Raw genomic sequence first — 24100 nt, forward strand, 5'->3', positions numbered from 1 at the left:
GCTTATACATGTGGGTAGCTGTTTTATAAAAAGGTATTTTGACTTACCTAGTCACTGCAATAAAGTGGAATGTGCATACACAATACTTGACTGCCCCCACATGCATATTTCACTCTTATTAAATCTTATTACAATAAAAATTTTAACTGTTCTTTCCTAGCACAAACACTTTGTGCATGGAGAATACATGCAACAACAAGTAAGACTTTTAGCACATTATTAATCATCAAATCCAAGGATTACTAAGAAACATATTTGCATTTTACTGCTTTTTCTTCTTTCCCCTCCTTTTTTTTTCTTTGCAGGCACAGCTCTCTCAGGCTTTAAATGGTGTTTCAGATAAAGCAAAGGAAGCTAAAGAATTTTTGGTTCAGCTGAAAAATTTATTGCAGCAGATCCAGGTAACTGTAGAATATTATCTGTTTTGATAATATGGTAATCAATAGAACTGAGTGAATAATTTATTTGATGACTTTGTCTCCTGTGCTATTCTTATCTTTCCTGGAATCATCTAACCTTTCTTGAATGGATTTTCTAGGTACAATTATTTGTCAAATAATGCCTGCAAGCCCCTCTTAGCTTCTAGATTGTTGGCTGTTTATTGCAAGAAGCTGATACTCAATACTGGACATCTGAGCTGTTGATTAGTATTTGAATCGATTGGTCATGCTTCTGGGCTCCTTCCTGACTGCAGTTGCTTGAATTAGGCATTTAGGATAAGTTTTCATTTTAACACATTCAAAATTTACTACTAGATTTTCATCTTACATTTTCTAAAAATGTCCTCATTTCTGGAAAAAATCCAGTCAACTTGTTTATTAGAGTATACGTACTCAGAAATACAGGAATATTCTACTCAAAAAAAAAAAAGAAACTGCTGCTAAATCAATGTGGTCATTTATTGAAGCATAAGATATTTTCATGCCTGTAATGGTCCAAATTTAATAGTCAGAAAAGGGCTCATGGTGAGTGCAGTAATTGAGGTTACAAACCCAAAATGAAACAAGTGCCTACTTCAACCAAATTTAGACTCATCAGTGCTGGAGGTCAGGTGATCCTTAAGGTCTTTCTCACTCTGCAGACTGTGCCTGAAAATGTACCACAGTAATTTGAGGACACACACAGCACCCAGGAGGGGATAATTGTTTTTTGCTGCAGCAGTGCTGTACAGTGATGGTATATATGTCATTTGCTCTTTGATAGCCCACTCTGCTGCTTGCTCATCTTTCATCAACAAGTCCTGTGCTTGTTAGCTGCAGAAAACCATAAAAGTAGTAGTTCAAAAATCTGTATTTCGTTTATAATTTAATTATGAAAATATTCTACTTAAAACTCTAGATGATGACTTTGTACTACAAATGCTGTCTAAGCTCTCTGGTTGCCTCAGGGCAGCATAACTACCCACCCTCATAGTCTTCCATGCCCTCGTGGGGCAGGGAACAAACCAAGACTGAGAAACTGGCAAAAAATAAGGACAACTAACTGAAAGAAACCAGTGCAAAGCCACTGAGTGGCACATGTAACATTCTATGTTTTGGCTACAGTGTGAGGTTTCTCTCTGCTGACTTACCTATTTAAAGGTTAGGTAGGTCAGCTAATCTAATTATTTAGACTTCTTTCACTGTCCAAGAAGAAAGACAGGCACCTCTAGAGAGCAGTTCTTCCTATAGATATGAACAGCCATTTTAGGATGGCATAACTCATCCAAAACAGTAGTCTCTAGAAATCTTTTCTTGAGTCACCTAGCTCCATTAAAAATGTATTTTTCCCCTCTTGAAACCTAAAAGTGGCCTATTATGACTATTTACAACTATGCTGTAAAATCCTTTAATGTGTTTCAATAAAATCACTGCCAAATTGCTCTGCATAAGGGAGCTGCTACAATGGGATCAAAAAGCAAGCCATTTATTTGATGCTGCTCATTGCTTAAAATGCTAGAGGAGAGCTCTGAAGAGGAAATTGTATCCAGCAGTCACCCTGTCGAGTCTGGGCACAAAGCCGAATCTGACCCTCACATGTTGAGCCAATCTCCATCCTGAGTCTGAGTGAGGACATCAAATTTAGGCAAACCAAAACAGCAAGACTAATCAGCTGCATATGTATTCCTAAGTAAAACAAGGCCAAGGCACAGGTCCAAGATGATCACCCACAGACTTCAACCCTTAAGGAGGTCCCTGAAATGGTTTTCTCCCGTGACAAATTGCACTCTTCTCATGCAATGTTCAAGCATCATTCGAGGATAGCAGATACTAGGGAATGTTCCTGGTAGGCATGTTTGGTACAGACACACTCTTTGAGGGGAAAGGGCTTAGAGTATGTCATGAGCTGATCTGTGCCTTTTGATTTGGACCAAAAAAACAGATTATTTGGGGGGAAAGAGATGTAGCATTTGTGCATAGATTTATATTCAGAATCATGTATTCTAGTAGAAGGCTTATGATTGCCACACACACATACAGACATTTACCCCTCAGCAAAATGTCTTTAAAAAGTATGTTTACACAAAGGAGCAAGCAATATGTACATTTTGTTATCCTGTCTCAATGCACAGCAGGCCAAACAGCCATACACACACTTTATCTCCTCTCTGAGTTTGCCAGAGCTACCGGGAGCTGTGCTTTTATTATTGCTATATTACTTGGGGCAGTTTGCAAATTCATAATCTCCTTTTTTTCCCCCTGCTTTGCAAATCTGTTGTTTTCCCCTCTTTTTTTCTTCATTTCTCTTTTCTGAGGTCATTTTTATATCTCTTGGTCTCTTCTTGTCAGATACTGCCTGATCCTCATTGCTCCCGTTGCTTCCTTGCTCCTCCTTGCTGCTGTCATGATCTGATTTTCTCATTTTCCCATCTGCTATAACAATTTCATACTTTCTCACTTGAAGGAGGCATATCGCCAAACACCCCCTTTGATGCGTGAACTGAAAATGAGGAGAGAAATGATGCACTACAGCCACTGACTGATTCAGGCTCTGTACACAAAACAGCACTTCAAGAGTAGCTGGATGGAAATGGGCTTAAGGGGGAGTCTGGTGTGATATAAGCCGAGGAGGGAGAGAGGCAAACAGGAAGAGTCTGAGACAAACCTGTGGGCAATCACTGAGCCGTCTGGTGTCTCTCCACCACCACACCCCATCTTGCTGGCAGGTCTAGGACTGCGAGGGGGCCCTCTTGGGGAGCACTGACCCTGCATCCCTCAGCTGGAGAATAGGATGCATGGATCCCAGTGAATGAAGAGAGTACAGTGCTGAAAATTTTGAACTCAAATGAAAGAAGACAAAGTAAATGAATAGAAGAGAAAAATAAAAGAGCTAAGAATTAGAAATGAGTTAGGGGAGTATGATGATTTACCAAAGAGGTGCCTCTCCTTCAGGACACTTAAAATCTTCTCACGTTTAATGATGTTTTTTTCTTTTTGAATTTGTGTATTTGGGAGGGAAGCTAATAGTACAGCTAAACATCTCCTCAGAAGAGGAGCTTGAAAGCTTTCTCCTTCTAGTCTCTGAACAGAGGACATGAGGGAGAGCCTTCTTTTGAATGGGTACTACAGCAGTTCCAGGGATTTATGTAAAACTAAGTTGTACCCAGCCCCTACTAAAAGCTCAGTGTTGGCTACCTCACATGCTGGCCTCTACCTAGCAAAGTATTTTACCACAATGTGAATAAAAACCTGTCTTTATATTTTTTTTTTTAAATCAAATACAGGGCTCCACTGCTGAGTGCTAGCTATTTTTAAAAAAAGTGCGTGAAGCAATACACGAACCTCAGGGCTTTGTATCTCGTTAATTTCCTTGTCATAAGCCAGATTCTGGTCCGTAATTCCGTTCTAATTGGTGTGGTGTAGAGCCAGTGATTTCAAAGTTGCTACAGTGGGATAATTAAAACAAAACGGAGCAGAATCCTCTTATGTATATGTATGCACTGTGTATGTTACATTTAGCTCTTACATTATGTTGTACTACATCTGTTGTCCAGAAAGTGCCAATAAATCAAGGTTATAAATAAGCCCATTTGTGGCATAGTATCTTACTGTTTCATTTTATAGCATGCAGCTATTACTGGTACAGCTGTAATGAAATCAGAAAGGCAACAAAAATTCTGATCGTCTTGAAAGGAAATATTTTCTGAATCGAAAAACAGGTAAGAATGAGCAATAGCTTAAGCTGTAAAATATGCTTTCTTTGATAAGTATGACTTTCACCTTCTTCTAGGAAAATGGGTTGGATTACGAAGCCTGTCTTGTTGCTCAGTGTGATGCCTTGGTTGATGCGTTAACACGACAAAAGGCAAAATTGCTCACAAAGGTGACCAAAGAACGTGAGCACAAGCTGAAGGTGAGCACTCCTCTCATCAGCTCAGCACAGCTGATGACACCTGGTGCAATTTGTCAAGTCCCCAACTCTTTACATCGTGAAATTTCCTAGTGACCAAATCCTAAAGTCTTTAAACAGGTTGCAGTTCAGCAGTTTAGTAGAACTGTGCTTACATGTTTAAAACAAAGCATATACTTCAGCAGTTTGTTGAATCAGGCCATCAGTCTTTATTTATCTGATGGGTTTGGGTTATCTTTTGAGAGGTGCTTATCAGTGAGGTGCTTATCAGTGGAACTTGTGTGTCGTTTGGATTCTGGGACTTTCTGCCCAAGTAAAATGTGATTTTGATGGCCCTTCAAATCTGTAAATTCGGGCAAACCTCCTCCAGAAATCCACGAGCCACTCAAAAGATATTAAAAAATATAGTAAAGGGACGTGGGGAAAAGAAATCTAAAATGGTTGAACAAAATGGCAGTCAAGAAATATTTAAACAGACAAATTTCTTGAAATGTTGAACTGTGTATGTGATTTTGAGGTACTGTAATGCCAGTCACACTAAAAGTATCTAAGACAAAAGGAAAAATTGAAGTGAAATATCTAACATAGCAACTACTAAAATCTACTGAGATCAGCATTTAAGTTGCTTGACAAGAACCAACACTTAAGACATACTACTGACAGCACAGCAAATCCTGCAGTTTATTGCTGTCACAAGTTGTCCAACAGAACACAGTGCTATTAGGCCTAGTCTACAGCCATGTGGCAGCAGAATCAAGTCCAAAATCCGGAAAAATTAGATGCAGCTTTTTTTATTTCTTAATTCCTGGAAGGCATTCTTAAGCAGAGCAGGAACAAAGGTGAATTGTGAAGAGAATGGTAGAGTACAATCTGCAAGAAACCACTCATGAAGTTTGCCTTTTAAGTGAAAGATTTTTTAAAAGCTTAGATTTTATTGAAAGTGTGATTGGAAATGTGAACACTGAAGATGCAGAAACATGTTCTGTGCTCTTTCTGCCCTGAGCAAGGCTGATCTTTGAGCAATTAATCTGCTCTGGAAATTGAGATTCCCTGTGCACAACATTTTGCCAAGCTAATTATCGGTATTTACCATACAGAGCGAGTGAAGCTGATGAAGATAAGGCAATGGCCATATGGCAGCTAAATTAAGCATAGCTTTAACACACTCTTCCATTCGTTGTCTATTCTGAAATAATTTTATACAATTCACTCCAAGCTGAGGCACTCATCAGAACTGTACTGATGCTTGTTTTCCAGGTTGTTTGGGACCAGATAAATCACTGTACACTGAAGCTACGCCAGTCAACAGGGCTTATGGAGTACTGCCTAGAAGTTATCAAAGAAAATGATCCCTCTGGGTTTTTACAGGTATTTTTCTTTCCAATGTCCCGAGGAAAAAAAAAGAAAAGGAAAATACATTAAAGCTAAATCTAAAAATGTGTGGCTTTGCTTATTAGCCTCTTCCACCTCCAAGGCAGGTTCACCTTAACTCCTGATAGTACTGTCTAAAAGCTCAGGGATCTTGGTGACTGCATGAATGTCCCAGCAAAGAGATGGCTTTAACAGCTGCACTCTGACCGAGGCAGGGAGTCAGCAGTCACAGCACTTCCCTGACTGCTGATGTCTTCCCTCTTGCCAGTCCTTCCTTCTGGGCTGCAATAAAGGTACTATGTAGTCAATGATAGCTTTCTGCAGAATATTATTTTATTCTCATGCAAGAAATGCAACACAGAGTAGTATTTGCCCTTTGCACTTCTCCCTTTTACCTTCCCATGTGAGAGTCCTTTCAACACCTCCTCTGTGAGGAAATCCAGCCTGAAGGGCTTGCATGTAGCTGTGCTTTACTGGGATTGTTGTACCTTGCAGGGCTGCAAGGCCTGTCTTGAAGCTGGAGGATCCAGGTAAACCTTTCTTTGCAAAATATGGCCTAGTGAAAATTGCCTTAGTTTACAGGATATTGTTTCTTAGGTGCAAGCAGTGAAAGTGCCTGTTGATGAGGCAAAACATAACAGTTTTATTATCCATAAATTATTTTTCTTATTAATTCTATTATTTTTTATTACTTATTTTATTTTGCCATGTTAGTTTTGTTGCCTTATTAGTTGGCTACGAAGAAAGGCACATCAAACAAAATGACCTGTACATGGCTGTCAGCTGAACAAGGCACCCTGTACATGTGAATACATGACTGTCAGGGGACTGTCAGAGCATTCCTAAAAAACAGGATGAGAATAAGCCAACTTAAACCTATTAGCACTCCAGATTGATTGTTACTGTCATGTCTGTTCTCAAGCAAGAGAGGGGAATCTGTGGTGTATATTAATCTCAAGGTTACACAGATTTTAGCAGGTTGGATACTACAGGATAAATGAAACCTTTAGGTTTTACCTATGTGCTGGCTAGATACATGCTTCATTTTCATTTCAGCTTACTTTTTCTACAACCTCTGTGGCTTCACTCATTGCAGTCCCCTTTTATAAAATAAATACTTTTGGTTTTACCTTTTCCTGGTTTATCTAATGATGTTTTCAAGACAACCAGCAAACACAGATGGGCTGCATTACTTTGAACAACTACTCCTGCAGTCAGGACATTGAGACACAGCCAAGGGATTCAGCATCCCAGTGACTCCAAGGTTGTAGGAAGGCTATGGGATGCTCCTCCACTTACTGCACAGACTGATTAGGAGTTGTGGATGCAGAGGCACAGACAGGAGTGTCTTTCAATAAGAGTAATGAGAAAAAGTGTCTGAACTCCTGCAATAAAGAAAAACTCTCTCTGACAAATCCAAAGGAAAATTCTACTCCCTGTAACTTACAGGAAGCTCACTGGTGGGGTCTCCAGATATCCAAATGGCAGCTTCAATGAACTCAAGGACAGTTGAATTCAGTGATTTCCACAGAGCCAGGATTTCACTTCCAGAAGAATTTGTTGTGATAATTTTAGTCTGACTTTTGGCCTAATTGTCTGTGGGCTGGGCTAGAGCAAAGCTTTAAAAATGAAATTTGCTTTTGACGTAATGGCAGAAAATCCATACTATTCTTCAAAACCCTATCTGACAATTTAGAACTCCCACTGTGAGTAATATACACAGTTCTTACCATTTGATTTTTGTATTCCTTTAGGTTTCCTCCACTGAATCATCTGTGCTGAATGGAGAGACTCTAACATTTAAGTCTCTCTTTGTGCAACTTCTTTTTAAACAGGAGAGCATAAGTAGACTGCAGATCAGAGAAAAGAGTGCAGAAGTATATGTGGCATTCAAAGGCATGACACACAACGTAATCTTTCCGGGCTTTATAAATACAGTTTTTAGTTTCCTACCCTAAGATGAGATTTGTTTTGAAAAGACAAGATGAAAGGATGCAATATAAATGGACCTCACCCCAAAACAATCAGATCCCATCTCATCTGTTGTGCTGTCTCCTTCCTGTGTCCTTTGTGCTGTATCTCACAGGCATTCTGTCACTTTTAATGTGTGCATCTGCCATTTCACTATAAACGTGATACTTTCTTTCAGATTTCGGATGCTTTAATCAAGCGTGTTCAGGTATCTCAGGAACAGTGGGTCAAAGGAGCCTTGGAGCCAAAAGTGTCTGCTGAGTTTGACTTGACTCTGGATAGCGAACCTTTACTGCAGTCAATTCACCAGCTGGATTTTATTCAGATGAAATGTAGGGGTGAGCTTTTATGATTTTCCTTTTTCTGTTTTTCATGCATGTGTTGAAACAGCGCTGGGAGGGGTGAGGACACTGAGGGAGGAAAAAGAACTTGAAATTGCTGGATAGTTTTAAAAGGCATTCAAGCAAATTCAGATTACTGGGTGTTTCCTGGAAAGGTGTGCTCCACGCACATATAGTGAGCTGAACAAGCTCAGATAGAGATACAAGATGCAATTAAAGATTTGAAAAGATACATTCTTCAGAGTAAGGCTTTGAAGATTATTAACACAGGAGCTGCATAAACTTTATGCAATTTTGTAGCATTCCTAGGTTTAACATGGTTAACTCAAAATACCAATTGCCCCTATCTAGTCAGGAACAGCTGAAGTAGTAAATAGATATTACTGACACACACACATGTGCTTGAAAAGGGAAAAAAAAAACAACCAACCAGCCTTTGACTTTCGACTTATATCTGAACTGTGCTGTGAACAGTGCCAAGCTTAATAAAAAAAGAATCACAAGGAAAAGATTCACAAAGGGTTCAGGTGTCTGAATAATACTGAGGAAAATGCTAAAGGGAAATGAGGTTTAAAAAAGTATTTAAAAGGACAAGCTAATGAACAATAGATACCATTACCAAAAAAAAAAAAAAAAGAAAATAACATCATGAGCTTGTAATGAGGTTTGTTTATATGGAGCAGGATGAGAACTGCATCAGAATTAGATAGATCCATAGAATGGCTGAATTTGAAAGCCACTGTGGTCCCTGGGAATGATGCCATTAGCTTCCCTCATTGGTGATTCAAGTCTTAATTATAGATGTGGATGACAGGATAAAGGCTACCAGAAATCAGTGAATGAGTTAAGGACATTCACGTTGTGATGTCTGATGAGCTTTTTTTTTTAATCTGAGCAAGCATAAAGATTTCTGTTCAGTTTATGTGGGCCTAATTCTGTATCTGAGAGACCCAAGATGAAGTAATTAGGATGGATACTTTGACAGCTAAATATGTGGAGAAACAGTGGACAAACAGTTAAAGGCCAGAGTTTGCTCACCAAGAATGGTTTGCATCTTGATATAAGTGAGCTGTGTTAAAGTTACTCAAAAAACATCTGAGAACTGCTCCCTTGAAATGTTGTCAGATAGGCAAGTGGAGTCAAGAGAGAAAGAATAGTACTGATAAAACTCCTCTGAATACTGTCTGCACTCGTCTTTTAAAATCAGTTGATGTTTAATGCTGGCCATATTTATTTTAAAATGTTTTTAATACTAATCTTCCACCACTCTCCTTTACAAACACATGTAATATTTAGTTAAACTAGTCACATAGATTGCTAATTAACCACAGGTCATCTGAGGTGAGGGCAACTTCAGTGTTTGGCTTTTGGACATTCATCTGTCTTTAAGCTTGAAGACTTACAAGACTTTAACTGAGCCAAATTCACTAGGGCTTTTCGAAAGACAGTGTTGTCTGCTGTGCTTTCATTTATCATACAAATCACTGTGAAGCTCTAGTATCGAGCTAGACACAGTTTGAGGAGCAGAGAAGAGGACAAGACTGCTTCTGCCCAAACCTGTGCAGAGCTTCCCAACACCCTTGGGCTTTGCTCCCCAGAGGCATCTCAGGAAGGGCTTTTGCTTGAGCTGTCTTGGCCTTGATCAGGGACTACCTGTTGCATGTCCCATCAGGTTGGTCAGCACAACCAGTATGACCTGTACACACCACGCAAAAATTGTGAAAAGGGTGCTAACCTGGCCGTCATTCCTGAAAGTGCATGAGGGATGGTGTTACTTCCCCTCACGCCCCTGCGTGCCCAAGCAGAATAAACCAGTGACTGGTTCCAACCTGACATTCATAGATATCGAGGATTGTTTAGTATATAGAAGTGTATTTATATTTCTCCATTTATGACAGGAAGTCTGTTTCCATTTGAACTGCTCAGTCTGACACTTTGGCCTTTTGTTTTCCTGAAATTTTACCTCTGTGACTTCTCAACCAGCTCTGCATTATCTTAGAATCAGATTGGTTTGGGTTGGAATGGGACATTGAAGATCACTTAGTTCTAACCGTTCTGCCATGGGCAAGGATACTTTCCACCAGACCAGGCTGCTCAAAGCCCTATCCATCCTGGTCTTGAACAATGCCAATGATGGGGCATCCAGAACTTCTCTGGGCAGCCTGTTCCAGTGCCTCACCACCTCACAGTAAAGACTTTCTTCCTAATATTTAATCTAAACCTACTCTCTTTCAGTTTAAAACCATTCTCCCTTGTCCTATCACTAGATGCCCCTGTAAAATGTCCCTTTCCAGCTCCCTTGTAGGTCCCCTTTAGGTACTAGAAGACCACAGTAAGGTCTCCCTGGAGCCTTCTCCTCTCCAGGCAGAGCAACCCCAACTCTCTCAGTCTGTCTTCATAGGAGAGGTGGTCCAGCCCTCTGATCATCTTCATGTCCCTCTTCTGGACCCACTCTAACAATTCTACTTCTTTCTTGTGCTGGGGCCCCAAAGCTGTATGCAGTATTCCAGGTGGTGTCCTAGGAGAGCAGAGTAGAGGGGCAGAATCACCTCCATCAACCTACTGGTCACACCTCTTTTGGGCTTCAGCCCAGGATATGTTTGGCCTTCTGGACTGCAAATGCACCTTGATGGATCATGTCCAACATCTCACCCACCAACACTCCCAAGTCCCTCTCCCCAGGGTCGCTCTTGCTCCATTCTCTGCCCAGCCTATATTTGTACCTGGGGTTGCCCCAATGCAGGCGCAGGACCTTGCACTTGGCGTTGTTGAACTTCATGAGCTTCGCACAAGCCCACCTCTCAAGCCTGTCCAGGTTCCTCTGAATAGCATCCCTTCCCTCCAGCGTGTCAACCACACAACACAGCTTGACACTGACAAGGATGTTAAACAGTGCCAGTCCCAGTTCTGACCCCTGGGGAACACCAATTGTCACTGGTCTCCACTTCGACATTGAGCCATTGACTGCAACTCTTTTGAGTGTGACCATCCAGCCAATTCCTTATCCACAGAGAGGTCTATCCATCAAATCCATGTCTCTCCAGTTCAGAGACAAGGATGTTGTGCGGAATAGTGTCAAATGCTTTGGGACAACTTCAAGTAGGTATCATCAGTCACTCTTCCTTCATCCACCACTGCTGTAACCCTGTCATAGAAGGCTACCAAGTTTGCCAGGCATGATTTGTCCTTCTTCAGATGCATGATTTGCATCTTCTCACATGTAGTAGTCTTGCATTTCAGGAGTGAACATCCAGACTTACTCGGAATATCACTTCTCCGACTGTGAGGAGAACCTAGGATAGCAGGGTGATGTTTTGCTATTTATCACCATGAGAACTTGCATATTTCTGAAACCTGCAGTTTCACAAAGAAAAAATGTGTGTGTTTCTTCACATCAGCTTCTCTTTCTTCAATCCTACCTGCCCCAGCACACCAACAAGTCATTAATGTTTGCCAAATGTTGGTGTTGGAATGAATGTTAATAAGTCACTGCTTGATCTGAGAAGAGCAGATGCACTAAAGAAGTCAGAGATAATCTGTAAAGGAAGTTTTGGGGAGATCTAGGGGAATAGGGCCAGTGTGGCTTTTCCAACTGAAAATTGTTTTGTTCCAAAAGCTTTGCAATATAAGGTCTGTACTATTGTTGTCAATGCTTAGTGCATGACTAAATTTCTATATTTTTTTTCAAACTCTGGCCTCATTCAACCTCAGTGAGCTTGCATGGGTCATTTAGAGTGAAAGCATGCTTGTAAGTAAACATTGATTCACTGTGGTAGACAAAGAAGAACGAAAATGAGAACAAATCACATTACATTTGCTTTGATGACTTGTTCATGTACCTTACTGATGGACTCTCTGTAAGCACATATCTAAAGCTCATCTCAAAAGATAAAAATCAGAAAGAAAAAGCAATTTGGTAACAAATAATATGTGCAGAGATGTGATAGGTGCAGAAGTAATGCTTAAGCAATCATGTTGACCCAAGGGTCTCACTGATAACTCTCTGACAAGAGTCCCACTCTTCCCAGGCCAGCTGGCCTGCTGAGACACACACACTGCTCTAGTAATTGCTGGCCTTTTGAGCTTTTCCAGATCCTTTTCTCTGCCCATGTTTTCTTCTCTCTATTGCTTTTACTGAGTGCCTTGGCACAAATTTCCTGTCCTCTGATGACTGGCTTAATGCATACACCACATTTTCTAAATTAAAGCTATGGGAACAGGCAAATACATATTCCAGGTTTGTTTTGTTCACATAGCTGAACTGTCATGCACTCATGGTTTGTGGTAAAACAGAGATTAGGTACAAAATAGAATACTTTTCTGTACCACCTCTGAATATTCATTCATATGCCCCTTCTCCTTCTCAGGAGTGATTCCTTTCCTCTTCTGCAGACCAGTCCAGGAAGATTGCCCAGACACATCACATGCCACAAATCTCTGCTTCTCCAACCATGAGCTGTACAGCTCTGACAACTAAAGGGCAGCTGTTTCACTGTAGGCTTTGCCCTTGGTTCTTTCTGCTCTGTGTCATGGACTCAGGTCTCTTTGACCGTCCTCTTTCCTTCTCTCTTGGTAACACTGTTTGTAGGGCACTTGCTACATCAGTGACTCAGGCTGTTCCAGGGCTGTACTGCAGTTTTGGAGAAGATCCAAGTTTTCATGTTTCTGAGGGTCCTGTTCTTTCACTGCACTTAGTACTTTAAAAATTAATCTGGGAAGGTAGAGGGCATCACTGCACCACTTGCTTGTCAAGAAGACAACAGACAACACCTTAGAGCAGCCGTATTGTTCCCTGTGAGAGGACTACCCTCATCAGTTGTGAGACACATTGAGCAATGTGTTTTGGGGACTGCTGAGTTGACATGAGACATCAGTATCACATTTTTTATCTAAGAGTAATCTGCTTGAAGCACTTTAGAAATAGAAGGACATCATTCAGACTCATTAACAGGCCTTGCTGTGCCAATGCGGTATCATTTTTCCCTTTATATTTTTAATCTTTTCCTTCAAAAAGTCTCTAGAGGACTTTAAATTGAACAAGAAGTGGGCCAGCACTGTAATTTAACATCTGAGTCTTTTTTCCTGGCACTTAGCCTATATTTTTCTTTTCTTGGTCCTATCCCATTGCTCTTCCCTGTATATAACAGTGTCCCAATTATGCAACTCACTTTGTGCTTTCCTATGACTTTTACAAGTGTTCATCTTTTCTCTTCCCAAAGGTAACCTGAGACCAAGGCAAATCTCTGCCCATCTGCATCCAGTGGAGCAGGCAGGAGGACAGGCACAGAAAGCATCATCCAGCAAAGCTGCACAGCTCCTTGGCATGAACATCTTACCTCTCCTTTAGGAGAGTTGTGCAGTTCAGGCCACTGACTGGCTCAAAAAGAGTAGGAGGCTGATATGAATTACACACAAAAACTTGAATGTCCAGCAACATGGTAAAGGAGAGGAGGAACTTCCCCACAGTATGTGTAACTATCACACACAGTGTCAAATTCATGCTTCCACTGGGAAGTGGGAACAAGAGCACTTTGCTGGATGAAAGCATATTCTGTTCCTAAATGGTATTCCTGATTCTGTAATTAAAAAGGACTCATAAAACAGTTACTCTCTCCCAAAAATTCTGCTCTTCCCCCCCCCCCCCCGCCCCCCCCCAGCATTGTGCATTACATGAAGAGTCCCTGGAAGCCTCACATCAGTGTTCCTAGGAGTTTTTTTCCAGGGCTGGAAAGGTTAGTGGTTTACTTAGAGGTGAGGCAGCATTGTCTATTTTGCATCTTAAAGACTTCAGGAATTAGGTTTTCATCCAGTCTTGCCAGGAGGAGTCTTAGAAATGGGGAGGACCTGGGGAATGCCTCCTGAGAGGGTTAACTTGTTAGCAAAAGTGGCAGGAGTGTGGATGGCTGACACAGCCCTAGCTTCTCCCAGGCTCATCAGTCACCAGGAATGCATAAGTTAACAATCACAGAAAAACTCTAAAGTTGAAATGATTCACTTAAAAAATCCAATTATCTCTGAATTGCTCATTTTCAGGTTTTTGCCTCTTGTAATGCCATGTTTCTGTTACTTCTCCAGACATAGTGTCTCTTAGAGAAGAGTCTGAACTTCCCATGTGAGGAAACAAGCAGGTTTTTATTTATGACACCCTCTGAATCACCCTTAACTATCAAGGAATAGGAACAAGGCTTTCTTTTCACAGAAAAACCTTCAAGAGCTAATTTATAAAGCTCTTTTGTTTCATTCTTCTAGGCTACCAACCATCTACATTCACTGTGGTGATGGATAATGCCAGCAGAAAGCCATGGTATCTTCTGCACTGTTTATCACAAGTCCGATGTCGACTTTCGTGTCACTTCCAAAGTGGGGGTGAAGCCTTAGCCCTGTCACACAGTATCGTCCTTTTTCCCACAGTCAGCTTGGTACACAAAATGTGAACAGTCCTGTTTGATCCAGAGATATAAAATAGGGTGAAAGGAACAGCACAAGGGCTTATGTCTCATGCAGGCAGAATGGGAAAAAACAAACTAGAGGGTCACAGCAGACTAGATGAAAGAAGAGCAAACTGATACTGCTAAGAACTAAGTCAATGAATGCTCATACCACTCAGTTCCTTGTAAGATATGATTGAGCTCTGCAGAAATGATACTGAATGGTGAAATACAGTCTTGGGCAGAAGACCAGACAGGATCTGTGCATCCCTTGCATCCTACTTAACCTATATGGTCTCAGCAGTGCAAAAGATACATGCCTGGTCTATCCAGAAGACTAAATTTTCACTTTATAATTTTCAGCAAAGAGTGAACAGTGAGAGTTTAATTGTGTTTAGGAGAGATGGGATAGGGACCTCTTTCCCACAGAAGCACAGCTGAATGTTTTACTCTGTTTCTTTTTGTTTTCAAAATGCTGCTCTTGATGTTTCTCCTAAGCAAGTCACTAAAAGGCACATTGGTAGATAACTTCACACTTGTAATTTCCAAGAGGAGTCTCCTGTGGTGCAGGAGTCCATTTTGCTCACCAAACCAAGGGATTTAGCTAAAGTTTGCAATTGGAAAAGTTTTCTTCAACAGTTTCTTTTAAGTATGGCTTAAAATTATTAAATTTTAATAATTAAAATTATTATTATTATTCATCACAATTAAAGTGATGAATTATCTTCCTACAGTTAAAGTTCAGGCTCTGTCTTGCTGCCGTGCTGGGAGGAAGGACTTGTCTGCTGATTCATAAACCAATTCTTTTCTTTGGTAATGCACTGAACTTCCTGGCAGCACTGCATCTTCCATGCTGCCTGAGACACTCCCTGCCCCTCCTCTTGGGAACAGCAGGTGCTCTAGTGTGAGAAAAAACTCTTCCAGACAGTGACTCCTTGGAAGGAAACCAAACATGAGGTCCCCACACTGTAGTTCTTATGAAGCACCAGAAGCAAGTCCAGATATGTTTCTGTTTACGTATTTCAGCCAAATTATTTTTCTAACTGGCTAACAACAGCTTGTTATATCATTTTTACTGCCTTTTGTTTCAAGAAAGGAAATGGTCCCTCTTCCTAACAAATACTGGCTCCCCTGTGAGGGGAGGGAAGTGAGCCATTGCCATACTACTTGTGGCACAGACTAATGGGGTAGGGCAGAGTTACACTAATCTGTACCCAGTTCCTGTTTCAGTGCCACCCGTCCCATTACTGCAGCTGGAGAAGTGTTGCACCAGAAACAACAGTGTGACATTGGCCTGGAGGATGCCACCTTTGAGCCACAACCCAGTGGAGGGTTATATCTTGGAACTTGATGATGGAGATGGTGGCCAATTCCGAGTGAGAATTTCATTCAGCATTTATTTGTGTTTCTTTGTATGTGAGTTTCCTCTGGATATGGATTTGTTTCTGTCTGAGGGTGGGGAGAGGGGTTAGGTAAGACACAAGCTGTCAAAACATCCCTGCTTTTCCATTGTGTTGATGTAGAAAGCAGTGCAGATGCTGCTTATTAGAAGGACCACTGGCTTAGGTAGAAACTTGGCTGAGGTTATTCTCAAGCCTCTCGCAAAGCAGGCCTTGAAGCATCCCTGAAGTGTACCAAAGCAAAAAATCCCATACTAGCCTGCAGGATCTGGAAGTGGTTCATGCACACAACATCGATTTCTTTGAAGCCCTTATTTTCATCTGTCCGTAGCACCCCACTTCAACAGCTGACATTCTTGCTCTGGAAATGCAACTCAGTTTTTCTTGATTTTCTGAGTGAAAATCAAATCCTGCATAAAAATACAGGATTTGTAAAACTTTTCCCTGGGAGTGGATGAGACCAGGCTGGTGGAAGCTTTCCACAGACAAGCTGTGATGGAGTTGGTAAGTATGGAAAGGCATCCCAAGTGCTGTACTTCAAGAACCTCAGGGTGAATGTCACAACTAATTGCTCCTGGTTGCTGGTGCAAGGTACTTATAGGCTCCCATCCTTTCCTGACATATCCTAAAAAACAAACTACAGAAGTAATGCAATCAACTTTCTGTCAGCCATGCCTTGCTAGAAGCTGTGGCTCTTCCTTGTCAGGCAGGCTTCAGGCTCCTGTTGCTCCAGGACCAGGCTGGCCCAGTGCTTTCCCTAGGAGCTAGTGCCTTGAAAGCATTTGGAGATCATTTTGGGGTACAGCTGCTCTCTTCACAAATGGGAAATTTTGCTAAAACCATGCAATGGCATTCCTTTGGGAGCTGCAAACTGGCTTCTCACTGGAAACTTAAAGATTTCTCAAGCTGAAAATATCCTGGCATGGATCCACCTAAGGAACTGCCTCCCTGTGCCAAACCACTACACTCACAACCAGTAAAGGTACCTGATTTGGACACCCCTCATTAGAAGAGGCAGCAATATTGGCAGGACATTTTGAAGTGCACTGTGGTTTTCTAAGGTCTCCTCAGTTCCTTGGTCCAAGTAACATTTTACAGGGATTTGGTCTCCGTTACTGAGAGTGTAAAAAGATACTTTTGTGAATGGCTGCTGGGAGCTGCCAACAGAGTTAATATTAGTAGACAAGAGGGTTGCCAGTGTGCAATGAATGAAGAGTTAGGGACAAGGTGTTAGAATTCCAATGTCTTTGATAGATGTTTTCAAATAGTATGCACATCTAAATAAATACTTGTGAACAACAAGACTTCAGGCTGTGCGCACCCAAGCTCATTTGTGCGGATGGGTTTTGTAACTGCCAACGGTTTTAGGACTGTCGGCATTGCCATGTCAAGATTTTGGATCGAAAAAGTTACAGAACCATCTCAATCCTTAAAAATATAGAGTGACAAGTTCTGAGGGGAATGCTCTGCTTGCTGTGGTAGAAACATCCTCAGCTTTACCCATTAAAAGATAAAAAGCAGGCTTCTCAGCTGTGCCATTTCCACAAGGGTTTGCTAACTCTTTTAATGAAGAATTATATATCTGAAAGCAACTACATTGACCAATGTTTATCAGTATTTGGTGGGTGGATTTAAAGAACAGTTTTTATCTCCCATTGGAGCAGAATCTGAATAAACAGAAACAGTGAACAGTGGTAAAAATGGAGCAGATTAGAAAATGTGAGAGTTTTCCTACAAATACAACTTTTTTGCACAGACAGTTGCATGGACATGGAGACAAATTAAGTTATTCTAAGAAAACTCTTCTTTGTCTCCATGAAAGATCACCAGTTAACTCAGGACCCAAGAAATTTTGTTGTTTGTAGCAGCCACCATGGTAGCAAAGCGGCCAAACACATAGCCTGCTGTAAACCTAAGTAATCCCTTTCCTATTCATCACATACTTAATTCACTATAGGTACATAGCAAAGAGCCCTAATCACCAGAACTACTCCTAGGCATGTACTTAAGTGTCTTAACTGAACTGGGGCCTGAGTGGTCTGCTTAGTGACAGGCTTAAGCACTTCAGGGCCTTTGCTACCATAAACCTATGGACTTCATAGAGTCAGAGAAATCAGAGGGGGAAAGGAATTGTGTCTTTCAACCTGCTGCCAAGACAGGATTTGTTTCCTTTTCTGTCAATTTCTATTCAGTTTTCAAAAAAACATAAGTTTCTAGGCTTCATTCAGTTCATAATAGCCTTTATAATCTGACTGATCCTCTTCATTGGTCTGTCTAGATGTTCCTCTTCCTGAAATATTTCACATTACACAAGTGCTTGCTGTTTTATAAATCTTTGCAGACTTTTTTGATGTCTCTGTTGTCTAGTTACTGTTTAGTCATGTGATGTGTGTGATCCTAATTCTTAGGAGATTGTTTTCCTCTGGCTCTGTGTTTTAAAGTTTCAAAATTATATTTTAACTCAGGCATGAGGTAACCCAACAGAATAAAAGTGCACTTACTTGGCTTTTTTATTTTTATATGTTCCCCTCTTTCTGTCTTACATAAATATAATAATGGCCACAATGTGTCAGACACTGGGACTACTATCCAAAATAGTGGTTTGGAGTAGATATTTAGGAAAAGGGGATAAAAATCAATATTTGTCTGTTGCCCTATATTGCTTTACCATTCCAGCTTTGTCTTCACTTTAGTGTCTCCACTGCTAACAATCCTTGATGTCTCCACTGCTGTGGCTGCTTGTGATATAACAGCATAATTGCCACATCCTGGGAAAAAATGAGAAGCTGTTCACTTTTGGCTTATATTTATGGAAGTCCTAACATGTGACCATGAGACACAGAGAAACAGTTACACTATGTCCCTCTTTCTCTCTCTCCCTTTTTTTTTTTTTTGAATGTTTAGGAAGTATATGTTGGCAAGGAGACCCTCTGCACCATTGATGGCCTTCATTTCAACAGCACTTATAATGCAAGAGTCAAAGCTTTCAACTCCTCAGGAGTTGGTCCTTACAGCAAGACAGTTATTTTACAGACATCAGATGGTGAGTTGGGTTTTTGCCAGTTTTTAAGTGAAAAGCTGCAGGTCTAAGTGGCACAACACTTGCATACCTTTACATCAACTAATGTGTTTGACACTTAGGGCATGGAGATTTTGGACCATCTGAGAGAAGAGGTGAGGAACTGAGTGTGCACTGGAACTGAACTCTCTTCCTACCACTTTTGGTGATTTTCCATTATCAGTAACACACTTCAGGTTTCAAATCTTGTGATTTTAGTTGACTGTAAACATCTAGGATTTAACTAAGATGCTTGCTTTAGCATACAGAAGTAGTTATGCAACTCATGTGGTACTTTTTGTTCCACTCTGTCTCCCCTTCTCCATATATCTTTGGGATTTGCCTTTTTCTTCACTACTGCTTCAATTTCCCAGCAAAGTTTGATAATACAGAGATGGGAATTCATGCTTGTTCCTCCGTAATTATACTTGACATCCATAACGACATTAAGGAAGTTCATCTTCATTAATGATATTGTAATGAATCAAGAAGTGCATGCTATTACCACTTGCACTTCTATGCTGTGTTGCCAAAATAGGCCAGTATAAAATATTTATACTTTAGGAGCTTTTTCTTTTTTTTTTTAAACTTTTTTTTTAAAGAACTTCACTTTGATAAAATAGTGAAGTCAGTCCTAACTAGCACTGACACAGTGGATCTCTACTTGCATTAAAAGTGAGGTTGAACCAATTCACCTGTGTGAGCAGTTTCCACATCATGAAGAAGTTTTTGTCTCCTCAGTGACTCTCTTGTTACTGTGTGTGAACAGAAAGTCACTGTCCTTAGCAACTTAACTTCAGGGGAACAGTCATAGATAATAAAAGACATTTCTGAGCTGAAGAACAGCTGTGTACCAGCTCAGATCAATCTTGTGTAGCTGCCTACAGTACCAAGGAAAGATTACCTTTATTATCTTGAAGTGCAGTGGGGTTTTTAGGAAAGCAGAATCCCATCCTTCTTATTGAAGTAAAGGAGTCACCACTTGGACACAGCCCCTCCTAATATAATCCTGCCTTTCCTTTTTCCCTTCCACAGTGGCGTGGTTCACCTTTGACCCCTCCTCAGCTCACAGAGACATAGTGCTGTCGAATGACAACCAGACTGCCACCTGCAACAGCTACGATGACCGGGTTGTTCTTGGCACAGCAGCCTTCTCCAAGGGTGTGCATTACTGGGAACTGCATGTGGACCGGTATGACAACCATCCAGATCCAGCCTTTGGCATTGCCAGGATTAACGTTGTCAAAGATATGATGCTGGGCAAGGATGACAAGGCATGGGCCATGTACGTTGACAACAACCGCAGCTGGTTCATGCACTGCAATTCTCACACCAATCGGTAAGTGCTGCTTGCAAGCTTTTCTCATTACTGCATTTTTCATTTTTCTGCTGTACATCAGAGGCAAGTGCCTCAGAGAGCCATCTAGTCTAACTACTGGCTAAATGTAGTTATTTTATTACTTCTTAAAGTCACTAGTGACAGTGATTGCACCTTAACAATCTGTGTCGGTGTTTGTTATCCTCACTGTTAGCAGTTTTTATCTCAGGTCTAGCCTAAATCCCCCCTGCTGTGATTTAATCCCATTACTGTGTGTCCCATCCACATCAGCAGATGGGAGCACAGCACAATGGTATGTGGGGTTTGTCTCTCATTGCTGGAGGAGCATAGGGAGAAAGGTGGTTGATTCTCTTTTGTAGGAGGAGTCTTGGCTGTGGGTTTGCACAACAATTAGGCAAAGCACTGGTGATCACCTATTCCAAATGCAAGTGTTTATTTCTAGTCCTGAAAGCTGATTAAAGGTAATGCTATAGGTCACACCTAGGCAAATCTGGACACAAGGGACTCTCTGACAGTGAGGGCTAAGTGACAGCTTTCGTTCAACTGAGCCATTGTACCAAAGAGCTTTGAGAAGCGTCTCAACTAGAACAAGCAACTTAGACAAAGGAGGATTTCAGAAAGCCCCCAAACCACTCTTAACTCTTTCCCCCACCTCTCAGAGGCTCTGTGTTCTCTATGCAACAGAGCAGTGGGGAGACATGTTCTAGCTGAAGCTACGTCCAGGGATGGATCACGTAGAGAAAATGACTGTCAGCACAGATCCTGTGTTGTGCCGACATGGCTGCATGACTTTCAGTGCTCAGGATAGTTCCTTCTGTCTAGTGCTGGCTTTGTTTCATTGAAGTGATGCCAGACTGTGCAGGGGAGACATGGCCAACTTTGTGTGAAGCTCCTGTGGTATCACCAGAGCAGAACTGCACTGCTCTCTCTCTGTGTCCCATGAGAGGGGAGGCCTCAGCCAAAGGTCATATGAGTACTACAGTAACTGAGATCCTTGAGAAGATCTTCTCTGAAGAGAAAATGAAAAATGGTGTATTTGTATACCTATTCTGTCACAATGATTGATGTAGGAATAAAGTGGCTGATCAAGGATGTGTAGCAGGTCTGTGGCAGAGCAGGAATCAATTTCGGTTTAGTTTTCTACAGACTGTCCCAGCAGGTCTTCCACACTCATTATCTCGGGTGTTGTTTCTGTTACACCAAATGATTAAAAGAAAGTTTTGCAGTGATTTTTAAAACACTCAAATGCAGGTATCTTCTTAAAGGTATAAGTTCATGTCAACATGCACTGTATCCTAAGGTTGGTTGTAATGTCTCCTGTTGAAGTTATTTATACTCTGCAGCTTATCTGTATTTTAAGCAAATATATTGCAATTGCTGGGAATTTTTGTTTGAAATATGGTTTGACTTTGCAGTTCATTACAGACAGGTGGAAGAATCTTTTAGCTGGATCAAAAGCCATCTGAAGTCAATTGGGTTGTTTTCCATGACTCTAAAGACCTTAGATCATGTCCTACGACAAAATAGAGTAAAATAACATCAGTAAGACAAAACAGAATAAAATAACATCAGTATAATAAATATATCAAAAAGTTCTCTGTCCCTTTAACATCTTGATTCGATTTAGGGCGGAAGTAATGTTAAGCTGTATTAATTTTAATGCTCTGTGGAACAGCTTATGTTTTCTGGAAAAAGGCTGCCAACCATTCTGTGTACTACTGTCCCAGAAACCTATTTTATGGATTTGGTCCTCAACATGCTCCTCCCGGCAAGCCACACGCAACCTAAACAAAAGCTTTTTTTCTAGGAAGCACAAACAATGGAAACATTTAGGATTTCCAATCATCCTTCTTAATCACAAGAAAAAAGTGCTTTCTGTTAATCATAATTTTCCAGTTTTTACCTGAAAAAAGACAAAGGCACATCCAAAGCATAGATAGACCCATGGAATATCTGTTCAAGTGAAGTACACTTGCAAAGGGCATGTAGTCTTATGAAATCATATGCGCTTCAATGAAATTAGGTCTAGGCATTATATTTTTAACTGTGACAGTCAACTAGGTCAGTTTTTTAACTCATTAGCTGTAATAGTCCTGTGGAAAGAGTTATTGCTGCCTAGTTGTTTTTCCCCACTGGATGCAAGTGCATGACAGCACTGTATCACGGTCCAAAGGATATTCATTGTCGACTTCTAGCCTCTTGGATGTTAGTGTGGTGGAAGTTACACCTTAGTAATAATTTCATGCTTCCTAAGCTTCACGAGAATAAATTAGGGCAATAAATAAATGACCATCCTCAAGAATAACATGAAGTAGAGCTTGAAAGTCTGATTCATGCAACATGTCACATTTAGAGGACTTTTCTGTTCCTTTCACTCACAGCATGCAAAATTGGATCTCTTTACATTCTTAAAAACTAGCATGACTTCTGTAAAGCTGGAAGAGGCACGAACAGAAGACTCTAATGCTAACAAAAAGCATTACTATAGGTCTACTATAAACCTCCTAGCCAGGATAATGACACTGATGAATTATTCTTTGAGGAACTAAGGGACTTAGTTCCCAGTCAACTGCCCTTGTCCTTATGGGGGACTTGCCAGAAATTAACTGGGAGCATCATACAGCTGCTACAACCTGAGCCAGAAGATTCCTAAAAAACTTGGATGACAACTTTAAGGAACAGGTCCTAGGGGAACCAGCTTGGAAAGACGACCTCCTTGGTCTGCTGCTTGTCAACAGGGGGGATCTTGTGAGTGAAGTGGAGGTTGGTGGCTGTCTTGGCCACGGCAACCACAAAGTGGTCAAGTTTAGAATCTCTGTCGACAGGAGGAAAAGTGCCAGCAAAACCTCAGCTCTGGGCATGAGGAGAGCAGACTTCAGGCTGCTTAGGAATTAGTAATTAAGGCCCCCTGGGAAAACATTTTTTGCAGGTGGTGGGGTCCATCAGTGCTGGTCACTTCTTAAACATCATCTCCTAAGGGCACAGGAGGAGGTAATTCCCAAATGTTGGAAGTCAAGCAGGCAAAGCAGAAGGCTGAGCAGGTATCTTCTCTTGGAAATAAGGCAAAAAAGTGAGGTGTATGCACAGTGGAAGCAAGGTCAAGTGACACGGGAAGGATACAGAGACACCGTTTGCTGTTGTAGGGAGAAAATTTGTGCAGCCAAAGCTCAGCTGGAGTTGAAGCTGCCAGAAATCTGGATGACAACAAAAAGAGATTTTTCAAATATATTAATGGCAATAGGCAGTATAGAAATGTCATTGGATTTTGTCATCCTCATAGAATGAGGATGGTCACCTCACAAACAGAGACAGAGACAAGGCAGGAGTGCTTAACGCTTTCTTTGCCTTTGTCTTCAACACAGATGACAGACCAGGGGGGTCTTAGTGCCCTGGGCTAGAGCACCATGGCTGTGAGAATTATCAACTCCCAGTCAATCCCGAAATTGTTCAGGATGTGCTGCTCAAACTGGATTCTTATAAATCTATGGGGCCTGATGGGATTCATCCCAGAATCCTCAAAGAGATGACTCATGTCATCGTAAAACCTCTCTCAATGATTTTTGATCAGTCTTGGGAATCCAGAGAGGTTCCAGATGACTGGAAGCTGGTGAACATTGTCCTGATTTTCAAGAAGGGCAAAAAGGAGGACCTTGGAAACTACAGGCCTGTCAGTCTCACTTCAGTGCCTTGTAAAGTTATGGAGAAGATTATTCTGGAAGGTATCAAAGAACACCTGAAAGACAATACAGTCATTGGTCACAGCCAGCACAGCTCCACGAGACGAAAGTCCTGCTTATCAAACCTGGTTTCCTTTTATGACCAGGTAACACACCTATCTGATCAAGAGGAACCAGCTGATGCAA

The 24100-nt window shown here is 41.2% G+C and overlaps 1 protein-coding gene across 5 annotated transcripts in view; it reads left to right on the plus strand.

Annotated features, from left to right (window-relative positions):
* TRIM67 (tripartite motif containing 67) overlaps positions 1-24100 on the plus strand; it is a 45354-nt gene that overhangs the window by 9216 nt on the left and 12038 nt on the right. For 2 of the 5 annotated variants that reach the window (XR_010429135.1, XM_064648857.1), the window contains exons 2-8: positions 306-401; positions 4210-4332; positions 5587-5697; positions 7850-8009; positions 15659-15816; positions 18745-18883; positions 19934-20237. Coding sequence is in view for 4 of the 5 variants with exons in the window: in XM_064648857.1 (XP_064504927.1) it covers positions 306-401; positions 4210-4332; positions 5587-5697; positions 7850-8009; positions 15659-15816; positions 18745-18883; positions 19934-20237 (1091 nt within the window). In the remaining variant the exon portion in view is untranslated. The remainder of the gene's footprint in view (positions 1-305; positions 402-4209; positions 4333-5586; positions 5698-7849; positions 8010-15658; positions 15817-18744; positions 18884-19933; positions 20238-24100) is intronic. The other 3 variants (XM_064648859.1, XM_064648861.1, XM_064648860.1) reach the window with 3 other exon arrangements.

Source organism: Pseudopipra pipra, chromosome 3, assembly GCF_036250125.1.
Source record: "Pseudopipra pipra isolate bDixPip1 chromosome 3, bDixPip1.hap1, whole genome shotgun sequence".
In the NCBI taxonomy this organism is placed as follows: domain Eukaryota; kingdom Metazoa; phylum Chordata; class Aves; order Passeriformes; family Pipridae; genus Pseudopipra; species Pseudopipra pipra.